The 17,362-nt window shown below is 38.8% G+C and overlaps 1 protein-coding gene across 1 annotated transcript in view; it reads right to left on the minus strand.

Annotated features, from left to right (window-relative positions):
- Positions 1 to 577: 577 nt before the first annotated feature.
- Positions 578 to 17,362, minus strand: part of PPTC7 (protein phosphatase targeting COQ7) — a 36,748-nt gene continuing 19,963 nt past the window's right edge. Inside the window, exons 2-6 of the mRNA XM_019648995.1 lie at positions 16,505 to 16,684; positions 10,640 to 10,838; positions 7,147 to 7,270; positions 5,447 to 5,576; positions 578 to 4,405 (exon numbers count right to left, since the gene is read on the minus strand). Coding sequence (XP_019504540.1) covers positions 4,347 to 4,405; positions 5,447 to 5,576; positions 7,147 to 7,270; positions 10,640 to 10,838; positions 16,505 to 16,684 — 692 coding nt within the window. The 3' untranslated portion in view covers positions 578 to 4,346. The remainder of the gene's footprint in view (positions 4,406 to 5,446; positions 5,577 to 7,146; positions 7,271 to 10,639; positions 10,839 to 16,504; positions 16,685 to 17,362) is intronic.

Below are 17,362 nucleotides of genomic sequence, written 5' to 3' on the forward strand. Positions count from 1 at the left end.
ACCACTGAATTTCACATATTTCTAAGAAATGCAGATGACTACACAGCACATTTACAGACGAGTAACTGTAGGTCTCCTTGCAGGGGATGAGTGTCTGGTTCACTCATTGATGTAGGCAGGGGGGTTTTCAGGCAGTGAAGGCTTATTTATCATCCGTAAAAGCCTGGATGTAGAATCAGCCTGTAAAAGAGAGTTATACTGTTCAACTGCATTTAAGTGGGATTTTAGAATTTGGATAGAGAACACTCAATTTAAATTATACCAGATTTTTTGGTGCTTCACCCCATACCATTTGGAAGATGCAAAAGCCTTCTCAGCTGGGAAACCATCTATATTTTACATTCAATTATCAGTCCATTTTGATGAATTTTTGAGGAAGCTAAACTGATGTAGTAAACCAGCTGGTGAAAAAGAGCCCAGGCAGATAAACTAGTAAAAGAAAATAACAGTCACGAAGCAAAGCGTCAATGCTAGATTGACTAAGAGCCTTGGAAATTAGGACAAGAGAGACCAACAAACTATGTCAAGGGCTGGTTTCTTATTTAGTCACTATTCAAAATTAAAAGGAGTGCAGATATTAGTATAAATACTATATTTATTAAATATCTTTACAGTTTATTTAAATGTATTTACAGAACTATTCCTGCATAAGTTATATTCAGACATCCAATTCAGGTCATTGCCTCTTGGGTAAGACAAATAATGATAGTCTCAACAGAAAAAAGCAGCTCATTAGTAGACACAAATTCAAATTTGCTTCATTATTTAGCCATCTTTGCCACAAACTACCTGCTAACAGTTAAAATTTTCACATGGACACTGTCAATTTTTAGTTGAGAAGTTCAATTTTACAAAGAATTTAATTTTTTTATGAATAAAATCCAAATGTTTTCTGCTTCATATTTTCAGTTTTATAAAGCAGATTTTGTTTTGATATTGTAAAATTTGTTGTATGCAAAAAGGTGATCGTTTTCAGGGAAATCGGATGCTGTAGCTTCTACCAAAGATAGCTGGTATAAGGTGACAAGGAACCAAGAACTTACTCAAAAGTACAAACATTTACAGTTCTAGCCAATCTTGTTTACAATCTCCAAAACACTCAGTCAATTCCCACAATTCCTGTCTTGTTACTTGATGTGGTAGGTTGGTAGTACTGAAGGTGGTACTGAAGGCTATGGTTCTATCCTGAACAAATGCAGCTGATGGGAGAGAACACACTCCCATCATGCAAAGCTTGAAATCTAGTTTCTAATCTAGACACAGCCCAACCCCCAGACATGCACACCTGGAATGGATTCTTTTGTGATTCAGTACCCATCAACCATGTCAAGCTAGTACAGTAATTCAGGACAAATAACTTGTTTTCCCCCTCATTTCTTCTCAGTTTTTAAGAGCCTATGACTCCACTGCATATCCGTTCAGTAAAAATTTTTTTGTGCGCAGGCAGCTTAAGTTCACAGGAAGAAATAAGGTTCTGATATGTTTAGAGTGCACATTTTAAAACAGAACAAAATAAAAATTTCAAGCATGTGATAAAAATATTGATTTTTATAATACAGTATTGCTTTATAAATATAGATGGAAAAGCTATAAACTTTACTGGTCTTTGGTGCATCCAGACAGGGATAAACAATTTGTAAATTAGAAATCCAAATTCTCTTTTGTTATAAAAGTCCATTACACGAGGCAAATGTGTGTGTGTGTTGTTGTTTTATAGTGCTTGATTTAAAATACAATGAACACACACATCAAGTTCAGAATCAGACCCACCAAGTGGTATATCTCAGTCAGTCATACCCCATAGAGACTTGGGTCCTGTGACCTGGAAAATTCCAGCATGGGTCCAACACAGCCTGTGACCACTGCGAGTAGAGGGAGAGTTACTTGATAAGCAGCACTCCAGCTGACCACTGGCGGTCATAAAATTAAGTGCATAACACAAAAAGGACAGGGGAAAAAGAAAACAAAATGTTTTGTGTCTCTAATCTACAGGCCAGGTCCAAAGTCAGTTCCACTGTGAAACTCAATTCTTGTCTCACTAATTTCAGTGTCACTGGTACAAAATACATTGTCGATTTCTAACAATCATTTCTCAAGAAAGATAAGTTGATTAAATGAGCTGTGTAAAATACCACCAATAAAGCATCACAAAGATTGTGTCTGATGGGTTAAATGAGAGCAGAGAAAAGCCAGTGACTTAACCAGCATTGCTCTACCAGGAATCAAATGTAGGCATTGGAAAATTAATGCAAAATATATCCAGATCATAAGGCTTCATACCTCTGACCAGAAATAATTAAAAACCCAATACAAGAACTAACATCATCAGCCCCAGTATAAATGTACTCCTTCCAACAAAACCCTTCTGGATGCAACTTTCTTTACTTTTTAAAAATACACCGAGTCCGCAAATAATTTGTGCAAAATAAATACCCCGCCACTTGCCACTCATGCTTCCGTGTTTTATCATAGCACGATGGGTTCTCGTTATTAAATAGTCTCCCTCTACCCCCGCCCACTCCCCATCTCCTTTACCAAAGAATTCTGTTTTGTCAAGTTAGGGTAGTTAAGGCATTCTGACATGTAATTAAAGGTGATTCAAAATAGATATCTAACATTATGCCAATTTAGGAATAGTAGATAAATTACTGAACAGCTTACAAATGAATAACTCATTCTTATTATAAATGAAATGCCTGTTACAAGCATGATGCATTGAAATATAGTAATGACATGTACATGGTACATGTTAAACAATTTTAAATAAAACAAAAGCTTGACAGTTACTCAAATATACAGTACAAATTCACAAAACAAAATCTTTTAAAACAAGTTGAGGTAACCTCAAACATAAGTTTTAATGCAATAAACCAGGGAGTAAGTATCTCCTTTAGAGAAAGAGACTTTCTATCTTCTCCTCAAGTAGACTCATCAGGTTTAATGCATTCTCATCTATACACCAATGTTACCTGACTTATATATAAAACATGGCTTTAATTTAAAGATTGCTAAGTATATATTTTTTTCTACCACCAAGTTAATGAAGGAAAAAAAACTGACCCAAAAATATATATCTTTACAGCAGTCGACTTGTACACAAACCTTAAAAATAAGTTTGAGCTTGCAGATAACGGGAAAACTGACTGCGGGGTAGTTTTATAAGGAAACTAACTATACACTGCAAGATGGCTATTCGGAAACTGTAAACATTAAGCTTGATTCAGAAACCCCTAAATTTATGCGTAGGGCAAATGCAAACATCGGCTCATCTCTAGCAGTTTTCCTCATGGACTCGTCCTGCTGCCACTGCCCACGGTGCTCTTTCCACATGGCCTCCCTGAATTTCTTGCATGCTCTACAGAAAGCAAGGCTACTAATAAAAGGTCTGAGAGTGACACTAGGAGTAGCATGACCATCAAAAGCCAACAAAATTCAAAGTAACAGCTGTCCATTCTCAACCCATTAGGCCTCTGGGCCCAGAGCTCCCACACAGGGGCATCATATCAGACAGCACGGAGGAATTTCAGCCATGACATTAAATTTTTAGGCTTTGAGGAGTTTTACGTTGAGTAATATTTCCATTAAAAAATTTGGGTAAAGAGCCTCCTCCACCCCTCCTGCAGATCAGGCCTGTGATTTGGACTAATCAATAAACTGCCAAAACTCTGATCACAGGGTCACAATTCAGCATCTTTGAAAAACCATGAAACATTTGCACCCATAGAACTAAACTGAATTTTTCTTCTAATTTGTAATAAAAAAAGCTCCTGGGATCAAGATTTCATAATCCAGAGCAATGTTTTCGAGCAGAATTATAAGCCCCTGAAAAATAGGAGTTTATAATGAAAACATAAAGCCACACCCAATCATCATAGCAGAGACTGTAGGTACATGGGTAACACTTCTTTCCATGAGTAATGTATGTTTCCAGTAGATGTACCATAACATACGATTTGTATTAAGAGTTTTAAAATCCCTTTTACACACTGTAATTTTGAATTGACTTTACAACATTACTCATTTTCTTCAATACTTCAACCATTTTTGAAAATAGCCATTTTGGCTTCGAAAACCTCCATCCCAACATAAAAGGGACAACGAGAAGTAAAGGCCAATCTTCCAATCTTGATTCTCTTCAAAGCTGCTGGCAGATATGGGCTAGTGAATGACAGTAGTGGTTCTCAACAGAGATCTCAACGGGGTCTCAAAAAGACAGGCAAAAGGCTTACATCACCGGCCATTGAGATCAGTGGCAAAGAAACGTGGTCCTGCCAGCAGGATCAGCACACACGGCAGGGGAGAATTTGGGAGGATGAAAGAAAGGCAGGAGTTGCCACCTAGGCCAGTCAGTCTGTATACTCGGCCACTATTGAAAGAAGGACGGTGATGTCATCTGGCTTTCCACCTAAAACAAAAATGAAAATGTATTCATGTATCTTAAAAGGAAAAGTCAAGCAAATGCTTGCAAGTCAGCCAGGTATGGTTTGTCAATATACTCTAGCAGAGAAAAGAAAAAAAATATTTGACAAAGGGAAATAAACAAAAACCACCAAGAAATTGACATGTAATTTAACTGAAGCTTTAAAAAAACCTTTCCTGCTCCTTGACAACAGGAGCTCTGTTAAAATGGCCACCGTGTTCTCTGTTTACAGCAATTACAGTAAAGACAAAATCTGGATAAGATAAATTCTGCCTGACGGGAAAGTTACATGCTTCTACCCACAATCCTAATTTGGACAAACATGGCCAGTTTTGAAACTAGGAATAGTCTGCCAAACAGCAATGGCATGTGCCTTTTTCTATTTTAATATTTCCTGGAGGACTAAGAAATGCTTTTCATGTCATAACATTATATCAGCAAGAAACTGACCAACTCTAGTAGTTCTGATATGCTAACACCAACATGTCATCCCAGCTCTAAGACTGAGCTATAGGCCTGCTCCCAAAGTTACATTATCACTCAGTAGCTAGAAGGACTCTTCCAGCAAGAACAGTTTAACTTTGCTTCCCTCTTCAAAACCTGCTGTGGCAGTCTGGCAGGCAAATACTATCAGTGAGTCCCACAAAGCCAGACGAAGGGAGAAGCGAAATGTCAGACCCGTGAAGGGCAGAATGTTAAATTGCCAGGAATGTCCAGTTCCTCCAGGCAGGGCTCGGAGGCCTTTTGGGCTCAGGTCCCAGCAGTGCAGTGGTGGCAGTACAGGGCCTCAGGTTCCGCCTGCCTCTAGAGCCAGTGGAGTTCACTTCTGAAGGGCATCCTCTGTGGGGAAGACATGATGACATGCATTTGCTCTTTTCTTCCAGTGTTCAGGCCTGCTGACCTTGCTGAAAGCCACTGGCTCACAGCTGGGAGGGGACACCTCAGCAGTCTCACCCCACAGCCCAGAATGTATCCACCTTACTATGTCCCCAATTAGTCCTTAGGATTTTCCGAAAGAATGCTTACCTCTCACATTCAATCCGTTGTCACATGCAAACTGTGCGAAAGGTGACATATAATTTGGGTCATAGGCCAGCTCATGAGCTTGCTCAGCAATGCTTCTTGCCGTCTGTTGTATACTCTCATAATTTGAATTCTAAGATGAAGGATGAGGGAGTTATTTTTACCATAATGTCTCACATGATTTCTGTAGTCAAGTGAACTTCTTACAAATAACGCTTTTTAAGACAGTAACAGTTCTCTAACCACAGTTTCCACCATTTAAGTTTTATTCCAGTTTGAGAAGACGTTAAACCATTAAACCTTGACTAAAATAACGAGACCACCAGTGCAGCCTGCACAAGATGTCACTCAGCAAGTCTTTTGCCCTGGGCCCTGAAGTTTGGATTTTCATTTTTGCTTTTGTTACCCCATTTGAAATTCTTAAGGTATTTTTGCTAAAATGGGATAAGACTGAAAAGGCGAATTTTGACAGCACTTTAGGGATTACCTCAAGTTTCCTTGCTTATGAATGCACCCTTGGCCAACCACAGACTGCTCACTAAGTAAGAACTACCAGTTATTCTACTGAAACTACTTTAGAATTTTGTGTCATGATGGGAGATTGTCTAGCTGTATTATCTTGAACCATAGCCTTACCCTTGCTGCTTCAACTTCCTCATCTACTAAATGGGGATGGGACACAAGGTCAATTTTAGCTCTAACATTCTAAGATTCGGAAGTTTTAGTATAAATAACAACAGGCCTCTGCTTCAATGTTACCGCCTTGAGAGGCCTTCCCTGACCAATCTTTCTAAAACAGCAGCCCTCTCTATTCTCTACCCCATGACCCTGCTTTATTTTTCTTATTTGCTGCCAACATTGTATCATATTCTTTCTCTGTGTTATATGCATTCCTCCACTACGATATAAGCTCCAGAGGGCAGGGCAATGTGTCACTTCTGCTTACCATAGAGCACAGTGCCAGCACGTGCAAGCACCTGGCCTTTACTGAGCCCCACAGAGGCCTGGTGCTAAGGATTTCACAGGCGTGGTCTTTATCCTCACCACAACCCTATAAAACAGGGTCTTTTGTATCCCCATTTTACATGTGAGGAAAATAGTGCTCAAAAAGTTTAGAAACTTACTTCCAGTTACACTGGTTAGTGGTAAAAACATAAGAAAAGACTAACTTTTCCCAGAGTTAGTATTTTTTACAAAGCCAGGAGAATATGGAAAGACTTATTTTTACTTCCTTCCATTCTCTGTATGAGTCAAGTCTGAACTATTTTGTTACTGGTGACAGCTCAGATCACATCAAGGCCTTGGCTGGCTCTGGTATGAGGACTTCCTATCTTTCCAGGCCTCACACCTACTGGGTTTGTTACGAGAATAAAAGGAGAAAAAGGACAACCAGGAGTTAAGACCATTAAATACCATTAAAATACAATAAAAAATACAACCAAGAAAATTCCTCATCTGCACTTTTCCTACCTTTACCTAACGACTAAAGGATTGGATGAGAAGCATTTGCCCCCAAGTTCTCCAATTGTGCATATTTTCATTTACAATTACTCAAAAGATTAGAACTATTATTATTTTCCTATATTCAAAAAATAGTCCTTTCTAAAATTATTGATACAAAAAGAGATATGTAACTGAATCAAGAAAATTCAGCTGCCCAGAGAGAGCCACTATTTCCAAGGGTCAAGCTTTGAGTTAATTACCTTTAACTTTTTTAGCTCCTGAAGGATCATATAATCCGGCATGTTGTCAAAGAGTCCATCTGTTGCCGTCAGGATAATGTCTCCTAACTGGACATCAAAAGATGTGCTATCAGCAGCATCCGGGCTGTGATAAGGACAGGGTAGGGGCAAAATTGAGAGCCCTTTAGTGATACCATTCAAAGTTTCCAACAGGCACTATGCTATAATTTAATGCAGCTTTAAGAAAAACTTGTTTATAATAATTGAGTCAATAATAAAAACCAGTCATTCTGAAATTCCTAACCTTGAAAAAAATTAATTAAAAACTAAAAACTGATATACGTATTTCAAAAGCTTAACTGAAACTACTGGGTAAAACAGTTTGATGATTTGTCATAAGTGGTTTAAAAAGAGGGAGGGTTCTTTTCTGAGTCAGATACTAACATGCCTCTAAAATCCTAGTGGAAATGAGTCTTTATTTCCTAATTCTTTAGAGCCACATTCCATCCTCTCGGACTCATTTTCCACCCATCCGTTTCCCTGCGGGCTTGAATCTGGCTCTCAGGAGGCTGTGTTATAGTGGAAAAACTGAGTACTGGGGAGGAGAGCATGCAAATCCTGTAAGAATGCACTCAGAAAATACCTGCAATGGCATTTCTTACTATAGTACTAGTAATTACTAGTATATTATGTTAGTATTACTAAATAATACTTACAGAGCAAGGTCTGTGTGTCTCTCAGGGCTTACGAAGTGCTCATCATGCATAGGTATTTATTTATTAGTGTGCCTAGTACATAGTAGGTCTTCAAGAAATATCTGTTGAATGACTAAATGAACGAAGAAAAAGTAACTGACCCTCCAAATTGGGGGAAAAAAACAATTCTGTAATATATTGTTAATGAAAAGAGAAAAGGTACAGACAGCGTGTGTGTGTAGCACACACACGAGACAGACAGAAAGAGCTATCCACAGGAGATCCATAGATGTGGATTTTTTATATGCAGAGAATAAATCTGGAAAGAGTCAAAGAAACAGATAACAGGGCTGCCTCTGAGGAGAGAATGTGTGGCTGGGGGCAGGGATAGGAGGGAGTTCTTACTACATCTTTTTGTATAAAACTTTTAAAAAGACAGATGGGAGAGTTTTTCCTCTGATAACACTTGATGAAAGACATAAAGAATGGGGAACAAACCCAGGTGGGGAGAAGAGAAAAGATCATATATTCAGAGAGTTAATGGGGTGGGGTGGGGTGTGGGGTGTGTGTGTGTGTGTGTGTGTGTGTGTGTCTCTCTCTCTCTCTCTCTCTCTCTTTCTCTGTCTCTCTCTCTCTCCCCGGCTGCTTCTAAGTCACTTCCAAAGGCCAGATTCACTCCTTCCAGGCCTCCAAGGTGAGGGAAAGGTGAGATACCTGATAATCTACCCTAACGTGCAATTAGGGAACAAGAGCCAGGAAAAAAATCATACACTGACCCGGAAGGGAGGGGCCGGAAGCAAAGCACCCTACGCTTGACAGAAAAACCCTAAAACCTGTGTAAGCAACTTGTTATAAAATTTGTGAAGAGAAAACATAAACAGCCCGCCCATGCCTGCTGGGGATTTGCACCAAGTGAATGAACTGAGAAAATTTCTGGTTTATTTTTTGACTAAGGGAAGTGGCACATCTAAAAGTTCTGTGATGGGCTTTGGCAACGAACAAACTTTTACTTAAACATTTATACAATAAATATTTTGTAAAAATAGCTAAAGGAAAACCTGTAAATTGAGGTTAAAATAATATTTTATAGATAAGACAGACTGATAGCTAAGGAAATAACATACAGCAGGGGGAAAAAAAGACTGTAAAACTGGTAGAAACAGGTTGACTTCTTCTGTGGAATTAAGACAATATAAGACACTTCGCATTTGCTCAGTCTTTGGAAGCTAATCAGATTCTAGAAGTTTAGATTCATGACCAGGTTGGCAGCAAAGCTCTATTTTATGCTGAGGTTTTTCTTTCTCAGGAGTGTCCTTTGCTATTCTGCCTGCAAGAGACTCACTACCATTGGACAGTTTGTCCTCTTCTCCCAACACTCCCACCCATGAGCTTGGTGTTCCGCCAGCTGCGATTCTGCCCATTTTGATTGAACATACTGTGCTGCTGGAAACTTCTGACTGCACTGAAACACGAGCTGAAATCACATGCTAGCAAGCTGTCTCTGGGTTCCAGGGAAGCAACCTCCACCTCGCGGGCAGGCCAGGGCGAGTGCTGCCCTCACCAGACTGTCCCGAAGATAGCATGTGAGACATGGCAGGGCTGCTCTAGCGCTCAGAAACCAAAACGAGAAGAATCAAAGAAAAATTAAAACACTGTTCTCCAAATACTGTTAGGTGAACTTGATATCTACCAAGGCGTTGGGGTTCTCAGCTCTCCCCACTCCAATATGGCTAATATTAATGTGTATTACAGCCAACTGAAGAAGAGCCCATAATAAAATATTCTTCCAATTATGGTAATCTGCCTTAATCTGAAAGTAAAAAATGCTTCTCTTTCTAGGAGTCAACAATAGACTTTCAGATGGGCATTACTGAATACCTAATTATATAATGAGCTCATTCCAGCTTAAAAGATGGCAGTAATAATCATTTTATCTTGGTTAGGACTTAAGATCTGGCTTCATAAGAACTATTAAGCAGAGACAATAGGCACTTGCTAGAATGCTTCTACTTTTTACAAAAGTTTCATTACCTGTTTAACAACATTTATGAATCGCCAACAATGTTTGTGTCAGGTCCTATAAAGTTGTTACAGGTAGTGAAATCTGAGACTGTCTTAGCCACAATCTGTACTCTTATTTTAGAAAGGATAAACTGTAAATGTTGATTCAAAAAAGTACTGATGGTCTTGGAAAGTTCTGCTGACAATTTAAAAATGAACTGAGAGAAGATGCCAGAATAAAAAGAGACAAATACCTTAATAGCATCATCACAAAACATATCTAAGACCACTTCTGATTCCATTTCCTGCAAGTTAACTTGGCTCTGACAGGTTCTATATGGACTGCAAGTTCTATCTGATGCATGTAATATAAAGGCCCTTAGAATCAGGAAGTTATTCTGATAAATAAAGCAGACGTCTGTTTGCACACTTCCCTAGTAACGTGTGCAAAATCTTATAGAGGCAATAACATGTATGAAAAATGACTCATTTCTCCCACACAACTTAACAAATACAATCATATGTACCACGTGGTCTTGATATGAAAAACTGATAGTCTGTAAGCTTGATTTAGTATTTTCACAGTCTTGTCAAATTATTGGGTGTTTATCAGAATTCCACTTGGCTGCAATATCAAGTTCAAGCAAAATAGCTTCTGAAGTCAAACTAAAGGGTCCTAATGAGAACATTCGCAACGTGCCTTCTTTTCTCACATGAGAACGGAAATTGCCTGTGTCCACTGTGGTTAAGGGGCACGGGGGCGAACCTATGAGTGAGCCACGTCCTGCTCACACTAAATGGCCAAGAAGGGAGATTACCTGTCACTCAAGACGACTCCCTCGGCTTCAGGTGGTGCAATTGAGAGCTGGAATGGAGTGTTGAAGTAATGCTGCTGCTCATCTGACCGGTGCACAACTTCGCCACCCCTGACAACCAGAAAGCCTGAATCGCCCAGGTTTGCTGTGTGTAAGCGGTGGCTAGTTCTGTCCAGCACCACGATGCAGGCTGTACTGCTCCCTAAAAACAAAAATGATCTCCATTTAGTTTCTCTAGCTAGGCTGCCTTTGTATACACATTTTTATCAAATTACCCCAAAGAGTAACATCCATAATTTGAATTTCCTTTGCTTAAAAAAAACTTTTCTTAGTTATGCTCCATATCCCCAACAAATGTCCATAGTAATCTGACCAGGGTCTAAATGGTGGGGAAAGAAAAAGGGATTTATATTATACATAGTAAGTGGGCCACTGACAATCTGGGTTCTTCCATTTGCAGATAGAAAACAATAAAAATGGCTGGTATTTAACCACATTATTTTGTTTCAATAGCACTATTAATCTACGCCAAATGTTCAAAAGCATATTGTTGAGATATTAAGTTTTAATACTTAAATGGCAGAATGAGAATTTTATGTTTCCCTGACATTTCTCATTAGTCATTGGCAGGAAGCTTTCTCCACAAAATTCACTAACATTTAAGACAGGGCACATAACTACAATTTTTAACCAGATTTCCATCTGTTGAGGTCATGAAGAACTTTTACTGGGGACTGACTCACTATGAAATAACAAGACCAATTTTCCTAGGTTGCTTGTAGAATCAACCTGTTCACTTTACAGAGACTACTAATGTTCCCATGGAAGACACCACATTCCAAGCAAAAAGCAAAAAGTTTCTGGGTAACTTATGCAGCACACAGCTCACGTGACCCTCCCCAGACGAAAAGGCTGGTAGTACAACTAGTAAGATCACTTTCAGCTACTAAGATTTAAACCTACACCTACAGAAAAATGGCAAAATAGAAAAATAAGCAGTTCACCAAGAAATATATGAAAATGATCATTGCACTAATATTTTGCCTATTAGTTTAACAAGAATCAAAAGAAGATAATGCATAGTGTTGTCAAGAGTGCAGAGAACATGATCACTCTTATTCCATGGTGGTGAGAGTAAAACTAAACCTTTCTAAAGGGCAATACAGCCCTGAAAAAGGTGCATATCCTTTGATTTAGCAACTCTACTCCTGAGAATTTATTCTATAATAAGAAAATAACTAGAGATGCAAATAAGACTTAAGTACACAAAACATTGTTAAAGATCAGAATAAATGAAAACAACCTCAATATCTAAAATTAAAGGACTGATTAAATAAATTACAGTACATCCATGCAATGGCAAACTATACACTGTCACATATAATACTTAAAGAGTATTCTCCTAAGTCAGCCTACCTGTGTATAAATGCTGACCCTGCCACTTACCAGCTGTGTGACCTGGGGCAAATTACTTAACCTCTCTGTGCCTCAGTTTCCACATCTATAAAAACAGGGATAACAGTAACTACCTTATTGAGTTGTTTGTGAGAATAAAATTAGTTAAAGCATGTCAAACATTTATAACACATAAGTGTTAGCTTTTTGACAGCCACTAAAATTGTTTGAGAAATACATTTGAAAAGGAAAAATAACTTCAGTGAAACAAGTAGATTACAAGCTAGTATTAAAGTTTCCTTAAAAAAATGATAAACTTAGAAAACTGGACATCAAAAAAAGTGAAATTTATTTAAAAAATTTTTAAAAGCAATAGTAGGCAAAGGCTAAAATGTTAAGATGACAGTTAAAAAACAAAATAGGGGGCCGGTCGAGTGGCACGATGGTTAAGAACTGGCTTGGGACACCAGAGGGCCCCAGTTCGTATCCCACATATGAGGGCCAGTAACACTGCCCTCCACAGCTAAGATGCTGAACAGCAGCTCAACCTGGAGCTGGGATGCCGTGAGTCGCCGGCGATGGCATAGGCTGCAGCCTCTGTGGCAGTGGCTTGCCATGGGCTACCATATGTAGCCAGCAGACAGTGTGAGCGGCCAGCAGCCGCAGTGAGTGGCTGTCCAGAAGCCGGTGACTGATCTGCCTCACCCAGGAAGAGCACAATGATGTTGCCAACTTGGGCTAGTGAAGCAAAGTCCTCCACAACTAGACTGAAGAACAAAAGGACAGCAACTTGTCTGTTCCCCTTCCCCCAATTCCCCAATAAAAAAATCTTTAAAAAAAAAAAAAAATAGGGAGGGGCCGGTTAGCTCAGGTGGTTAGAGCGCAGGCTTATAATACCAAGGTTGCCAGTTCGATTCCCCCATGGGCCAATGTGGAGGGTGCCAGCTGCACCCTCCACAACTAGATTGAAGACAACTACTTGACTTGGAGCTTTTGGGTCCTGGAAAAACGCCCTCCACAGCTAGACTAAAACAACTAGTTGATTTGGAGCTCATGAGTCCTAGAAAAACAGTTACCGAGTAAAATTTTTTTTAAAAAGGCAAAATAAAACAAAATAAACAGGCTGTGGAACGAGCTGTGCTATATCCCAGTCAGTGCTCCATCATTTTCTAGCTGTGTGACTGCCAGCAAGCACTTATTTTCTCTAGGCCTCAGTTTCTTCGTAACAAAATGGTGAATAAAAGTACCTACCAGCCTACCTCATGGGACTATTGTGAGCACACAACAGATTCAATTCCTCTTACCATCATTATTCTATGCACAAACATACACAGAAAAATATCAGGGAGCATAATCACTAAAATATTAATAGTTTTAGTGGGATTATGGGTAATTTAATTTTTATTAGTTTTTCCTAAATGAAAATATATAACTTAATAATTTAAAAACACTTAAGCATTTGTCTCATTGCAATGTTCAGAAATTCTGTTTCCTTGTTATCTACAGTATATACATGAATACTAACCTGGCACTGATACTAAACTATCTAGTCCCTATCCATTAAACGTCAAAGAAAACAAAAACACAGGTACTGTAACTAACTGGAAGTGCTGCCAGAGAACCTACTCCATAGTTTATATTAGAGCTAAGATCACCAATTACCCTTCCTTCCTAACTCAATGCACAGAAACTCGAATCATTATCAACAGAATCACCACCACACAAAAGATCTGAAAGCTGATGGGATTAATCTGAGAACGAAAAATGGCACATGAGCAGCACAGCCTTGAATTTTTTGCTGCAGTGAGGACTCACGTTGACTCATTATTAGTCACTGACAAACCCAGGCTATCATTTTGCTACCCTTGTAGCAGTAACCTTCGGAGTTAGGATCAAAATGGTCCTCAGAAGCTTTAATATGCAAAGCAGCACCAAAAGCAAGCCCAGCCTTACAGAATCATCTGGGCTTTGAATCCTCCTCCTCTGCCTCTTCAAATGACTTGATGTGTGCATGTGGCTCAGGCCCTGACAGCCCAAAGCTGGGAGAAGAGCTCATTCTTAGGTGTTTGAAGAGGAACAAGCAGGCAAAGAAGAAGAAGAAAAGAGGTACTGAGAGAACAACAGCGTTGGATCTTCAGACGACTGACCAGTCCAGACAAATCCCTCATGCTAAAATGGAAATATTTGTATCACTGGCCCTTTTATTTTGTAAACTACTGCTAAGACTTTGTGTAGCAAACAGAGAAAGGAATACCTTTTTAGGAGTGACCCCTCAAATTCTTAAGCTATGTTGGCTTCATAAGACCTAAATCCACTTACGGGTTTGATGATATATATGTTAACAGCCTGTGATGCCAACCTAGATCTAAAAGTAGCTAGAAATTTTCAAGAAATAAGTGGTTATTACTATCAGTTTGCCCTTTGTATTGGAAATGTTATGTTTCTTAGCAATTGTTGGATTAAAAAACAGGATTATCTAATCTTGTAAAGTTAATATTACATAAAACCTTGGATTGTGAGTACCTTGGTTTGCGAGTGTTCCACAAGATGAGCAAACATTTCTAATACATTTTAACTTGGTAAATGTGCAATGTCTTGCAATACGAGTAGTTTGTTTCTGGAACAAATTGTGCTCGCAAACCAAGGTGTTACTGTATTTGCAATTATATCTGAGGTTCAATAAAGCTCAGCAGCCTGTCTTTGCTAAAATATGTTTAGTTACAAATAGTACAGATATGTGTAGATTAGGTGAGAGAAGTATGTATGTGTCAAATATGGTAACGAAGGATTACTTCAACATGTCTTTTAGGAGAAAAAATTATAATATTCAATGTAAGAAAACTTTTTAAAATGTATTTTATTAAGATCTCCCAGTTACGTGAGGATAAACAGGAAGAGAAGTAGGGATAAGGAAGAAATTTAGCGAAAACTAAGCCTTCAGATAGTTGCTGTTCTGTAACTGGTTATTCCAAGACACAGTGAAAGCCTGGGGGTCGGGGGTAGGCAGAGGCTTCAAGGGACACGCAGCAGTCAGGTCCCTGGCATCTGCTGTGTCTGTAGGCTTCTCCTAAATATTAGGCTATTATTAGATGGTATTCTGCAATGTCCTCTTTTCCTTCAACAATGTTTCTGCAGATTACTGCAAGAAGGTTTAAGTCATTTCTTTTCACAAAAAAGGTCTCCAATTAACACATGAAGCAAGGGGGTCAGAGGTTAAGTGGTTTGCCCAAAGTCATCTGGCAAGTTGACAGAGGTGTTAGAAATGGAATCTAGGATGTTTCACTGTGCCAGTCTCCAGACTACATGTCGAAAATAGCAGATTAAGACAAAGCAAGTATATTGAAACCTCAAGACAAGATTTGCCTTCAGTTAGAAAGAAAACAAGCTGGTTAATCACAGCATGCAGAAGATAGAAGACCGCAGCGTAATGACAAGAACCCCTTCTTAACAAAGGATTTAAATTGAAGGCAAACATTTACAGTGTGGAGCTCTTCATTAACACTGAACAGAGGCTGATTTTAAATGTGGATGGTGACTGGGAGGGAGGCCTTCTAGTAACCAGAAAGATGCTGGCAATTAGGTGAAACGTAATAACACCCTTTCTGAAAGTCTGCTTAGAAAGCTGGGTAAGTTGTTGGGTAAGTTCCCAGGAAACCATTTAACAAACAAATGTAGAAGTCTGGCCAAAGGATGCTCCATTAGCATACCAGATAAACACTAGGTATTTGTACATTTTCTAATACAAGATTAACAGGGATCTATTTTTACCATGCTATTGCACCGACTCATCAGGTAACTGCTAGTAGTCTGGGGCACAACCTAAATACCCCAGAGGTAATCGACTGAAGTTTACAAGCCAGATCCCTTCCCTTTCTTCTTCCCTTAGAAAGAACTGCTATCCTGAATTATACCACCACTTGCTTTTCTTTCTTTTATCATATTTTAGAATCCCTAAATGATACAGTTTTACTTTTTTATGTTTCTGAACTTGAAATATATGGAATCAGACTGTTAGGTGGTATTCTGCAATGTCCTCTTTTCCCTCAATAACATGTTCTTGATGACTATAAGCAGCTTTATATCCTTCCTTTTCGAAATGCGTTTTTCTACTAGAAATGGACTTTTGGGTTGTTCCCAGTTTTCTGCTGTTATAAACAATGCTACTGTGAACATCGTTGTACGTACTCTTAATACACAAATAGGTACAGACCTAGAGGTGGAACCGATGGGGCATGCTATCCGTTCATGTTTAACTTTACTCTGTAATTCCCAATTGTTTTCCAAAGTGGTTGTAACTATTTATATTCCTTCCCAGCAGCAGTAAGTATTTTGGTTAGCCCACAGCTTCTCTATCAAACTCTGGTTAACAGGAAGAACCTCAGAAAAAAAGGCTGGTAAGTTATTTTCTTGGTTTTGTTGTTAACCATCTCCTGGGCTTCTTTAGAGAAGAAAACATGGAAGATATCTACTTACCAAGCAATGGTACTTTATTTTGCAGCAACTCACAGTAGCTTGTGGTGAGGATTCCAATGGGATTACTCGGGACAAACCGTCCTTCTTTTACTAACCGTTCACATGTCCGCATTAAAGTCCCTGAGAACTGAGACGGATCAACTCCATAGTCTCTCCATCCTCCTACACCATCTGCAACCCCTTAAAAAAAAAATAATTACACTTAAAGGATGTTCTTACCAACTTCTCAGGAATTCCTACTTCGCTCCTCCTGACAAGTTAATTCTACTACATACTAGTGTACACATATTTACCCTGAAATTCAGAATAAAAAGTGCCCAAGTTTATTATACACTAATAGTCCTAAACCATATTCTCCACTTAGAATTTGATCTTTCACATATTGATGAATAAACATGTGAGCCACCACAGGGTGGCATTGCCCACCAGTCAGCAGTTCAATTTCAGCAGGGTTGTCATGTTTGTATAGAACTATTTGTGTTATTCTGGTTTGCTGTATTTTTTTAAAAATTAAAAATGATTTTTTTAGTGTTGATGCTAGTGATAACACAATTGAGCCAGAGCTGACAATCACTGAGAGTACCAAAAGCAGCACATTTTTTACTTTAAATATTAGTCATTAACTATTAATAAAATAAAGAACAAAATTTCTCCCCACTCAGAGATAACCGCTATCCTGTACATGGTTATGTTTTCTTTTTTCTTTTTTTTTTTTTAAGATTTTTTTTTTTATTTTTATTGGGGAATTGGGGAGATGGGAACAGACAAGTTGCTGTGGTTTTGTTCTTCAATCTAGTTGTGGAGAATGTTGCTTCACTGGCCCAAGTTGGCACCATCATTGCGCTCTTCTCTGGCGAG

This window comes from Hipposideros armiger, unplaced genomic scaffold (genome assembly GCF_001890085.2).
Source record: "Hipposideros armiger isolate ML-2016 unplaced genomic scaffold, ASM189008v1 scaffold_128, whole genome shotgun sequence".
Lineage (NCBI taxonomy): Eukaryota > Metazoa > Chordata > Mammalia > Chiroptera > Hipposideridae > Hipposideros > Hipposideros armiger.